The sequence below is a fragment of the Sphaeramia orbicularis genome, chromosome 15 (assembly GCF_902148855.1).
Source record: "Sphaeramia orbicularis chromosome 15, fSphaOr1.1, whole genome shotgun sequence".
Classification (NCBI taxonomy): domain Eukaryota; kingdom Metazoa; phylum Chordata; class Actinopteri; order Kurtiformes; family Apogonidae; genus Sphaeramia; species Sphaeramia orbicularis.
The window spans coordinates 23,799,716-23,812,612 of NC_043971.1; the positions used below are offsets into that span (position 1 = coordinate 23,799,716).

A 12,897-nucleotide genomic window follows, 5' to 3' on the forward strand; every position below is an offset into this window, starting at 1 on the left:
TCAGTCAGAGGTTTGAGAAGTCAAGTTTGATAGTTAAATGCAGCGATTAGCAGAGGAAACAGAAAATGGTGAAGTTGATGTGATGTTCCTCTGAGGCATGAGAAATGAGCCAGGGTGAAGCCATAACGGCATCCCTTTAAGGAATAAGACTGCAACAAGCAACTTTTTCTATTTCAGTTCCTCTTTTACTGTTTACAGATTTTACCAGCCTGTTCTCAGTCATTCAGAGTTGGCATAACCTGTAACATGAGTGAAAAATTGTTAATTACCGTCTAAAACCAGCTGCTCGCTTTTTTTCCTCCAAATGAGCTCATCAGCATTATGGGAGCTGTGTGACTGTACATGTGTATATGTGTGTATTTTCACGTGTGTGTGTCTTAGACCGTCTGTTTCTCGGTCCACTCGTGTCGCGCTGTTCATCCATGTATGTCGAGTGCTTCTGCCCACTTCCTCATTTGTGTCACACTGTTGAGCTGCTCCCCAAAAGGCATTTTGCAGTTGTATTATTTCTTGTCATGACAATATTTGGTTGATTTTTCAGAGGATTGCTGTGTTGTAATTGCCCAGGTACAACTGCAGGAATGATTTGTTCCTAATTTGTCACAAGTTTTTCATCCAGACTCCTGTTTTTTCATCTTGTATAGGGCATCACATTTGAGGAGGTGGAGAATTTCTTTACTTTCCTAAAGAATGTGAATGATGTGGACACAGCCCTGAGTTTCTACCACATGGCAGGAGCCTCCATAGATAAAGGTACACTCACATTTGCCCTTTTCTTCTGACATTTTCTCTATGTTCTCCTAATTGCTCTCCTTTAGACCTTACTGTTGTCACTTTCATGCTGTCTCCCAGAGCTGTTAACACTCCACAGTCAGTTAGCCGCAGCCTCCCACACCCACCCATCTCTTTCGTCTGGCTTTGTTCCCAATCTTAGCCCGGCCATTTTTCACATTTGTTTCCAGTGCCTTATCCTGCAGGCCTGCGGGGAAGCACATCCTTCAATCATAGAATTGCAAGCTTAAATACATGACACATCATTTCCTACTTGGCAGTGCAGACTACTGATGCCCTATGACACATGCCAGCATCATCAGTTGGAGAAAGAGAAGGGTGTTGGACTAAAGCTGACCCCTCATCACATGGTTCCCCACAATTTTCACTCCCTACCACCAGGAGGCTATGTTCCAGCTGGGAGTTTGTGACAAAAGTTCCTCGAAGTGTTCTAAAGCTCAATCCTAACCAAAGATTCATGCCGAGATGTTTTAGAGCGCCACAGGGAAAAGTTGCAGCGGTGTGAACTGGCTCGTCTCAGCTCAAATCAAGTTGGCTGATTGCATCGCCTGGAACTCAACTTGTCAGTTCAGCAGTGGTTGTTTTTTGAACACGGTCTTTATATAGTGTATGTTTTTGTTTTTATTGGCTGTAGCTCAAGGAGTACATGCTGCAAACAGGGAATTTCAAAAAAAGATACAAAATCTAGGATTATTCTGTCAAGCATTTTTTCATCTAAATACTAATGTAAAACAATGGATTGCATATACACCAGAAGGAAAAGGGACAAAATTCATTCCATGATTCATTCATTTTCCAAGCTTGTTAGTCTTTTAGAGGGTCACAGGAATGCAAGAGCCTATCCCAGCTACCAGGGGGTGAAGGCAGGGTATATCCCAGACGTGTTGCCAGTTCATTGCAGGCCTGACATTCACAGATGACAAATATTAACTCTCACATTCATGAATGATTTTGATTTTGACCAGTTACACTGTTTTTTTTAATAATATTTTATTTTGCAGTTTTCAGTTATGTAAAAACACAAGAACAAGGGCTCAGATATGTACAATACCTAATTAATTAACTAGGCGGTCCTTACTTAAACAAGGAGGGGCAGAGGACAGTCACTGGTATACAGATATAATCCTTAGTCCAATCTAATGTCCTCCAAGTGTGCAAGAAACAAAGTCCAAGCACCTGAAAAAGTGTTCACAGAACATGTCCTCAATTACGTCTGTATCAATGTCAACATATCATTGACCCACATTTGAAAAGAAGGAGGATTTGGAGACTTCCATTCTTTTAATATCAGCCTCTTGGCAATTCTCATTCCAAGTTCCAGTGGACGCTGTAGTGTTGCAGGTATATTCCCGACAGTCTGAGAACAGTCAAAAATAGCAAGTCCTGGTTCAGGCTAAAGAGGCCTTTTATAGGCCCTGGAGAACCAGTCAAATATTTTAGACCAGAAATCTGTCAGTGAGGAACAGAACTAAAAAGAATGAGACAAGGTACCTTCCAACGATTTACACTTGTCACACATCGGGGAGACTGAGGGATAGATCTTGTTCAGCCTGACTGAACAATTTCACTATTAAGGTGCGTGTCTTTGGTCAATTGGAGGACACAGGACACTTTACTGTACATAGATATTCTGCAGACTCTACAGGATACTCTGGGTACTCCAGCTTCCTCCCACAGTTAAAAGGAACAACATTGCTTTCTTTATTTTAAATTCATCAGACTTTTTGTTCAATACAAGAAATTTAGGATATATGTAAAAGAAATATTTGGTGTCTTTCCTGTAAGTCGTCTTTTGTGGTCTTGCCCAATATTGCAAATCACAAGATTGTGTCAGTGGACTTAATAGTCTAGGAGAAAAACATCGCCAAGGGAAGGGGATTCCTTGTGGTTCACCTGGTAGTGTGTCCCCTGTGTAGGTCAGTGGCCAGGGTTTGATTCCATTTTCATTCTCAGGCCCATTGCTGCAAGTAATTCCCTTACTCTCTCTTCCCTGTTCCCCCTCATTTCTTCATTCTCTATCAATTGAAGTCAAAATGAATGTTTCAAAGAAAAATGGGAAAAGTGGGTGTTGTTTGCATATACACAACCTGGCCAAAAAAAGTCTCCTCCTGGATTCAACTAAGCAGATTAGAGTAAGAGCCTTCCATTGGATAATTACTTCAGTGATTAATATGTTAATAAGAATCAAATTATTTAACCCTAACTGAACTGTGAGCAGCTTCTCGTTTCTTAAAACAAGCAGCAGTTAGAGAGCATAAGGATTGGACTGTGTTTCAATGGAAAAACGTCATGTGGTCAGATGGGTCCAGATTGACCCTGTTCCAGAATGATGATCGCGTCAGTCTGAGAAGAGGAGGAGATAAAATGATTACCCATCATGCCTAGTGCCTACAGTACAAGCCTGCGGGGGCAGTGTTATGATGTGGGGTCACTTCAGTTGGTCAGATATAGGTTCACCAACATTGCACCTTCAAAGAAGGATAGAAGTAAGTGTTCTGACATTTCATAAGTTTCTTGAACCAATGCGTCACAGCAAATGTGTGACATAAACAAAGCTTAATACAGTTCGATGAAATATTAGAGTGAGACTCTTTTTGGCAAGGCTGTGTAAATTGTATAGAGAAAATTTACACATATATCTACAGCCATGAATATGTAGGATGTAGTTCAAGAGACGATGAGCAGGAAATCAGGTACCAACATTACAACTGTAACAAGTAACTCACCATCAGTCCTTATTCATATTTGAACACACTACAAATTCAGTCCAAATGCACAAAAACCAAAAGCCTGCAGTTAGAACCGAAGTCAAGTGATTCACTGCTACAGAAGCAATACACCATCTCATCCATTTATATTGACGTAACCTGGCAGGTTTTCAAAATGCAGAAGACCGACCCATGGTAAGTAGGAGCAGATTTTCAGCTCATCTCTTCGTGAATCCTAGGTCTGAACTGAGCTTTCATCAAGATATTACACATCAGATGGGGCGCTGACTGTGCTTGACCCTGAATCTACAATGGACCAATTACAAAGTGCCAAATCAGCCATTAAACCACTCTTCACCCTTTTCTTCATCAACATATTCATTACTGCGGAATCCATTCATCTTTCACATTCTAACAATGAAAGTCAATTTTATTCAAGAAGCAGCAGAAAGCTCTGGTTTCCATGAAATGGCAATTGTTTGATGAGTCAATGTTGCCTAAATTTATTGCAACGAGGCAGCCACTCAATAGGTTGCCATATGTTTCTGTCTGCACATCCATTAGTTCTGAATCACTGATGAAACAGCTGGTGCTTTGAGGGAGTGCAGGGCCTACCTTCAAGTGTTTACAGCCAGTGTATGAGTTTAGCTGCATGCCAAAACAGTAACAAACTGCATGTGTGTGTCTGTATGTTTGTGAGTCTGTGAGTAGAGCGTGGTAAAGAGGGTTATTAAAAATATCAAGCTACTGTGGGTTTTAGGAGGGCTACTAGGCATGACTGTAAATTCCACCCCGGTATTGTGGGAGAAGTGAAGTTCTTCCCACTCCTTAAGCTTAAAGAAGCCCTTGTTATCCTCCCCTCTCTTGCACTTTTGTTTGTCTTTTATTTTCTTGTTTCATCTTTTTCATTTTTTCTCCAAAATCTGATGATCTTGCACCCTTTTACCGTAGTTTCTCACATGTGGGCGTATTATCTCGAACTGCAAATTACCCATCTGAAAGGTAGAAAGGAAAGGCATTAATGAGATTGGAGGTGGAGGGGTTCAGCTCTTTTTTTCTGAGTTGTTTTTTGCATGAAAATGTTGTCAGGTGTTATTCTTCTGTTCCTAATGCAGCTTTGTTCCCTCCTCCTTCACTTTTGTGCTTTTGAAGTCCAACAATCAATCATTTCTCTGTTGGAGACCAAGGAGATTTCATTTTTTTTTTATCATTTTATTATTATTGTTTTTGTGAAATGACCCTGAGGCTTTCTGCTTCACTACGTCTCCCTTGATTTCCCACTCCCACTCCTAACACCTCCATCCTTTCCTGGCTTTTTCCTCCTTGTCATTCCTCAGCCAGTCTCATATCTCAGCTGGATGCTGTTCACTCCTGTGCTTACACCTCCTCCTCCTCCTCCTCCTCATCACAGTTCCTTCTTCCCTCTTTTTTTTTTTTTGTGTCTATATTGGGTAGTCTCTCTGCTATCGATCTACAGCAGATTAACTCACACATGTCCATTCACACCTTGGTTACTCTCATTTGAAACTTGCTCTTACCAGGTTGTCTTGCACACATCCATAAAGCGTCTTTAAATGTCTTAAATCCTGTTTTATAAATATTGGATTACAAGTGTCATTTTCTTGTATTATGCATATTTTTACAGAACATTATTTCTCTTACTGAGATACTGCACTAACAATGAATTTGAGGAACATTCACAGATAATATTAAAGTAAACAGTATTAGCTTTAGTTTTGGCCCTGTGTGGCTTCCATACATCTAGAAGAAGAATGTTAGCCCATATTTTTGTGCCACTGCTAATAAACAAGCAGACAGTGGAGTGATATGATAGTTTTAGTGTTGTGCTGATGCTGATTTCATTTAATCATAAGACTTATTATGAAGTTCTATTACAAAAAAGTTGAATATGTGAAACCTTCACATTTCTGATGTTACAAAGCTATAAACCGACCACTAACTATGGCTTTTTACTTGATACTTGCACAGTTGGCTCAACGTAGACGACCACAACTCATCTCTAATCATCATATTCCTACATAAAACCTAAGTCTGAACAGAACTGCACATTGGATATCATACTCACTTTTTTAATTACCTGCAATTCTTAAATAAAAAGACTCTTTGGCCAAAATCTAGTCTTAAACTATTAGCGATGTAGACTCATAAATGTGACAGCTAATTAAACAGGAAAACAAACATGACTAAGCATATGTTTCTGCATATTTTTTATAGCAGGACTGCATGCTCAAGCAAATTTTTTTGGTGCTGTTGTTAGCAAATAATGATGTCTTTTTTTTTCAGTGGCTTTGGCTGTCATTTCCACTCATCTATTTAAAATGACTTATTACAGTAAATCTAATCAGTTATGGTGATGGCCAAGGTTGTGATCTTGTCAGTTTGTGGCCTTTGTAATAACATAATTCATTTATACATTTGAAAATTAAATCTTAGCTTTAGAAAAAGTGTCAGAAAACTTAACACAGTTGCTCTTTCATGTTCTAAAAATGCATCATTCTTTATCCCTCTACACAGACTATTTATCTGAAACAATAGATTATTTATCCAAATCTAGTTTGACATTTGGTTAAACAAAAGGCCTTAGAAAGTATTAAACAGACACCCCGTCTGCCTTTGTTTCCCAGCGACAATGAAGCAGGTGGCTCGCACCGTGGCCAAGGTGGAGCTGTCGGATCATGTGTGTGACGTGGTGTTCGCTCTGTTCGATTGTGATGGTAAGTAACTGGCAACCTCATCAAAGCTCTCCTCCACAGATGTTTTTATATAAAGTAACATGAGGAAATCATCTTTAAATGGAAATCATCTTTTCCTCTTACTTCCTCTTCTCTCCTTATTTCATCATCTCTGCTCTCTGTCCGTCCGTCATCCCTCCTCTCTTCTCTTCCCCTCCTGCCGTCCGTTATCCTCAGGGAACGGAGAACTCAGTAATAAGGAATTCATCGCCATTATGAAGCAGCGGCTGATGCGTGGGCTGGAGAAACCAAAGGACATGGGCTTCACTCGGCTGGTGCGCGCCATGTGGAAATGTGCCCAGGACACCGCCTGGGACTTCGCCACACCAAAGACATAACAGAGACAGGTGGCAGCGTGTGAGCGTCAGACAGTATGTGAGAAAAGCAACATCACAAGTAGTATCAAAAACATTCTCCTTCAACAGAATTTAATTAGGCGATTAAAGCAAAGAGCTCATTAAGATACAGCTCTGAAGGGCATCACCACCCGCATGTCGATGTAGCTCAAACTATCAATCTAGTGACGAAAGCATGCTGACGCAGCGCAGTGTGTTCTGAAAGGCTTTCCTAGCCTGCCTGCTTAAGGCATCTGTTGTATATTTAAATAATATACAAAGTTTACCAGTATATTTATTTTTGCCATCATCTACAGGGAATGGCAGTCTCAGCAGGTCACTGTGGGGCCTTTTGTCAAACGCTAAATACAGCACTTTCATATGTTTAACACCATTTACTGAAAAGGCAACACATCAGGTGGAATATATTTTCACCCTCAAAAGTATAAACGCTGCTGCATGTCTGTTATACACTTTGGTAATAGCAGTTTTTGGTTTTGTCTTTGAGACAGAGTATATAATCTTATTTCATTCAATCCAGTATCTTTACCTGCATCTTTACTCCTCTGATTTTGGCCCATAAATAATCAATGATGCCTGTCTTCCTCTGAAATGTGTATTCTGTTTATAAATGCTCATTGAAACACTTTATATAAGATGGATGTAAAAAAAAAAAGAAAAAAAAAAAGAAGCTCTATTAAAGATGTTTTTCATAATGTAAATCTGATTGTTTTCTGTGTAACTTGAAATTCCAGTTGTCCTGTTATTTCCTCACTTCCAGTCTTTGTGGGGGCGTCACGGCTGTAATTTGTCATGTGTAATGAAATTGATTCCAGCATTTAAGGCAAAACGCATGGCTGATTGTCTGCAGTGGCTTTGAGCGCATGCCAGATGAGGGAGAAGATGGTAATGTGCGTACACGAGCAGTCAGCAGTTTTGTCTAATTGAAATGGACAGGATGAATAGTCCTCGGCCTTTGCTGCCCATTAAAAGATTGTCCTGCAGCTTTCCCAACACACTCTGTGCTGCATTGGCCTGAAACACGCCAGCTCGTTCGTTCGCTTGCACATGCACACATCGCAGTGGCTGACAGACAGACGGAAGTGGTACTCAAGAGAGATTGCCAGGCAGGAGATTAGGTTGAAGGGCCTCTCATCAGTATTCCTCATCTGGGTTCTTTCCAGGCCTTAAGTCTGTCTTTGCAACCGCATAGAACGTCACATTATTCTTAACTGCTTTAAACACATATTATTAATACCAACAAGTTTTCTTCACCTGCCAGCTCTATCTTTAACATAAATATATGGTCCTTAAAACGTCTAAAAAGCTCTTTTTTATTTATTTAACCTTTATTTAACCAGGAAAAAAATCCCATTGAGATTAAGAACCTCTTTTCCAAGGCAGTCCTGGTCAAGAGGCAGCACAACACAGAGTTACAACATACAGTTACATCATACAGTTAAAACATACAGTAACTTACAGGATCAGTCAGCCTATGTAAAACACGTGCAAGTCATTGAGTTATTCTCTAACACTTTGAGTTTGGATTTAAAAGCACTCAGAGAGATCAGCTCAGTCAATTTCCAGTCTCTTAGCAGCATTAAACTTACATTTAATATTTAATAATAACTTTAAACGTTAGGCCTTTTAAGCCATTAAGTCTCACATTTGATGCAACATTTCAACTAATTAAAAATCCATCTTATTAACGTGGGTAAATGTCATATCTAATGACAGCAGTAAACCTACTACTCAACCTGTTTTACTTTACACTTACACTTGTTGACAAAATGTGCTTTAACTCTTAACTCACTCAAATAACCATGTAAACCTACCATTGTATAGAACCACATTAGGATACTACTTGGGCTAGAAAAAGGAATTTCAAGACATTAAAAAGGGTCCTATGATGTTGAAATTAGTCTTTTTTTTCATCTAAAAGGATCAAGAATCTTAATTCAGCATGTTTGGAACTAGAAAAGTTATCTCGCTTCGATATACAGTCAGGTTCATGTGTAGTTAAACTGATACAAACGTTGTACTTTTGCCTCTGGAAACCATCACATAGGATCTGACATGAAACAACAGGCAACGTGTGATTGAAGTGTGGCCAATTTAGCAATTACACCTATTTTAAAGGTAGTAATTCTATTTTCTCTCTATTTAACTCTGTTTTTAAAGGCTCAAGATTTTTTTGACAAACTAAAACTGTTATAAAAAAGTGGTGTTAGGCACAACAAACCCCGCCCCCCGCAAGTATTGTTGCTTATTTTAGCATCGATCCAGCTGATGTCATCATGTCTATGCATGTGGTTATGTCAGCATATCAACTGCCTCTACAGGGTGGGGAAGCAAAATTTACAATATTTTGAGGCAGGGATTGAAAGACAGTGTATGACCAATTAGTTTATTGAAAGTCATGAGAATTTATTTGCCACAAGAAAATTGACATAATAGAAAATGTTTTTATTCTATGTGTCCTCCTTCTTTCTCAATAACTGCCTTCACACGCTTCCTGAAACTTGCGCAAGTGTTCCTCAAATATTCGTGTGACAACTTCTCCCATTCTTCTTTAATAGTATCTTCCAGACTTTCTCGTAATAGTTTTGCTCATAGTCATTCTCTTCTTTACATTATAAAAAGTCTTTATGGACACTCCAACTATTTTTGAAATCTCCTTTGGTGTGACGAGTGCATTCAGCAAATCACACACTCTTTGACGTTTGCTTTCCTGATTACTCATATGGGCAAAAGTTTCTGAAAAGGTATGGATAACAGTGTTAGGTATGATTATGACATCAATATATGTTTGGTTTCAAAACAATTGACAAGTGCCTGCTGAGAAAAAACAACCAAATGTTCATTGTAAATTTTGCTTCCCCACCCTGTATATATGTGCTAAGTCTGAAGTACGTTGAACCAAAATTGATGTTTGTACAGACATTTGAAATTTCGCCCATTATGAGTAAATGGGGAAAAAAAGATTTTAAAAATTCATAAAAACTTGAAACTTATGTTTCCCAAAATGTAATGACATCTATTGTGGGTCACTGTCAATCTATAAACCCAATTTGATATGAATTCAACCAATAGTTTTTCTGCTAAAGTGTTAACAAACAAACACACCTAACCAAAAACAATACCTCTTGCCTTCCCTTCGGGGAGGTGGGGTGGGGGGGATTGTTTGTAATATTTGGATGAAAAAGTCTTTACCACAGTTGCCATCAGTTGCTTCTTGTTTGTGGGTCATTCTGCCCTCAGTTGAGTCTTCAGTAACTGTAAAGCTGCTCTAATGGGTTTGGATCAGGTGTGTGACTTGGACGCTGAAGAACATCCCATCCCAAAAGCTCTTGGGTTGCTTTTGTGGAATGTTTTGGGTCATTATCCATCTGCTGTATGAAGTGTCATCCTGCCAGTTTTGCAGCCTTTGACTGAATCAGAGCACAGAGGACAGGCCTGAATCCTTCAGAGGTCATCCTGTTCCTTCTATCATACATGTCTTTGTCCTATCCCTGCCTCCACCGCACTGGTCACATGACGTGGTCTGTTTTGGATCATGAGCTGCTCCTCTCCTTCAGACTCTGTAACCATTATTCTGGTAAGTTCATTGTGGTGTCATCTGTCTAGAGCAGGGGTGTCAAACTCATTTTAGTTCAGGGGCCACATTCAGCCCAATTTGACCTCCAATGGGCTGGACCAGTAAAATAAAAGCATAATAGCCTATAAATAATGACAACTCCAAATTTTTCATATGCAAAAAAATAACATTAACTTATGAAATCATTTACATTTTACAAACTGTCCAAACAAAAAAGATGTGAATAAATGAAAAAAATGAAATTTCTGAAGAAAAATAAGAAGAAATAATACGAAAAATGTAATCAATATTATGCCTCAACTTATGATTTATACATATGCATTACAGATCAGATCTACCAAGACACAAAACAGGCAGAATATTGTTAAAATTGCAATTATTTTTAGACATTTCAGGTTCTTCATATTTGTTCAAGTTATTGACGTTTTATTATTAAAGGATATCAGAGTTTAATGTTCTTTGCAATAAATCAAAGAGAAGAAATTGGAGTTATTATTTACAGGCATAACATCATATTTTTTTCACATTAAACCAAGAAGAACATTCGGAGTCAGTATTTCTAGGTTATTATGTTATTAGCGGGCCAGATTTGGCCCCCGGGCTGCATGTTTGACACCTGTGGTGAAGAGGATCTCTTTCCAGAACTAGGTTTTTTTTAGATACTTTCTGGATCATTCTAATGTGTCCTTCCTGTTGTTGAGTGTTACCAGTGGTTTGCACCTTGTTCATCCTCTGTGTATGTTCAGGAATATGTCTTTTGATGGTAGACTTCAATAATGACAATGTTATAAAAGCATTTTTCTTTAACAGATGAATTCTGCAACCTTGTGCTCCATGTTCTTTCAGACCTTTTGGTGTTGTCGAGCTCATCAGTGGATTCTTTCTTTTTAAGAATGTACCAAATTGTTGATTTTGCCACTCTTAAATTCCTCCCTCTCTGATAGATTTGTTTGGTTTTTCCAGCCTCCTTCACTTGTGTTGACACCTCTCTGGACCTTACATTAAGAATTCCAGTGAACAGCTACCAAATGCAAATTCAACATTTATCTGGTTCATTTGTCATCGAATAACTTGTCCAGGAAGGTGCTTGTTAGTCAGCTGTCAAATTATTTAGATATTTTTTAATCCATTAATTAAAGCTGAAGTCCACACTTCAACCACGTCTTGTTACTTTATGTCAAATCTACTGTGGTGGTTTACAGAAGCAACGTTACCATATACGCTCACTGTCCACATACTTATAGACCTACATTAATGGATTATATAATGTTAAGTTGTAGGTATAATTTGTTTTGCATTTGATATATTTACCTGCAATAGTTGAATACGAATATTATTTATCAAAACATCTGATTATTTTTTTCAGTTGAAATGTAAGTGCTTGTTTCCTGTGCACACCCTGACTTATGGCTGCAACTTTTGTTTGGTTTTTAATTTTATCTCTTGGCTTTTTTTTTTCTAAATAGCCAAATTAATTGCTGAGTTTATGCAGAGTTAAATCACAGTATCTCTGACACTGAGGTGCTCTGCAATTTTGTGCCACTGAAATCCAATTAAAAGTTAGACAAAACCGATAAATGCAGAAATGTCGAAGAGCCATAGCAAATTAACAAAATGTTCTCTTGAATTAAAAGATGAGCGCAGATTGTCACTATTTAAAGTAAACAATATGAAGCAAAAGACACAAAAAGCCTCCACGTGAACCATAAAGAATGAGTTGGGCCTTTACTAAAAACAAAACAACTGGAAGCTCTGAACACAAACTAAGTAAACTCATTGTAGTTCAGGGGCCACATACAGCCCAGAACCAGAAAATAATAGCATAATAGCTTATAAATAATGATAACTCCAAATTATTTTCTTCATTTTAGTGCAAAATAGGAATATTAAACTATGAAAATGTTCATATTGATTAACTATCCTTTCACAAAAAAATATGAATAACCTGAACTACTTGAAATTTCTAAGAGAAAATAAGTAAATTTAACAATATTATGCCTCAACTTATTTATATACAGTCATGGAAAATGTTATGACACTGACCACCACCCCTTGTTTTCTACAATTTCTCGTTCATTTTAATGCCTGGTACAACTAAAGGTACATTTGTTTGGACAAATATAATGAAAACAACAAAAATAGCTCATAAGAGTTTAATTTCAGAGCTGATATCTAGTCATTTTCCATGGTTTTCTTGATAATAACCAAAATCACTTCAGTTCTTACATCAATAGCTATGGCATTGTACTGACAAAAACTGTGCTTTTAGGTATTCCATGTTTTCTTTTCTGTCTGTTTTAGTCACATGATACACACAGGAGTTAGTACTTGATTGCACAACTATTGTTTTTGATGGCTTTTGACGGTCTAATAATTTTTTCCGCGACTATCTGTATTACAGATCACAGTGAATCTGCAGAGGCACAAAACATTTAGTAACAGGCATAATCTAAACCTTTTAGAGTTTGGAATTTGGGGTTATTATTATGCTATTATTTTACATGTGTGACCCAGTACCCCTGTACGTGGCCCCTGACCGTTAACGTCTTCAGTGTAGCTTTTGTACTTCGCTAATTCATCCCATGGACCAGATTGGAACTGTTGGTGGGCTGGTTTTTGCCTGCAGGCCGTATGTTTGAGACTCCTGAACAAGGTCAAAATGAGAATAAAATGAACCCAACATACACATGAGAAGTAGTTTTGATCTGCAG

The 12,897-nt window shown here is 38.2% G+C and overlaps 1 protein-coding gene across 5 annotated transcripts in view; it reads left to right on the plus strand.

Annotated features, from left to right (window-relative positions):
* The window catches only part of micu1 (mitochondrial calcium uptake 1), a 41,870-nt gene extending 34,560 nt beyond the window's left edge, over positions 1-7,310 (plus strand). For all 5 annotated transcript variants that reach the window (XM_030156861.1, XM_030156862.1, XM_030156860.1 and 2 more), the window contains 3 exons: positions 645-753; positions 6,146-6,235; positions 6,431-7,310. In XM_030156861.1, coding sequence (XP_030012721.1) covers positions 645-753; positions 6,146-6,235; positions 6,431-6,591 — 360 coding nt within the window. In that variant the 3' untranslated portion in view covers positions 6,592-7,310. The remainder of the gene's footprint in view (positions 1-644; positions 754-6,145; positions 6,236-6,430) is intronic.
* Positions 7,311-12,897: the final 5,587 nt, after the last annotated feature.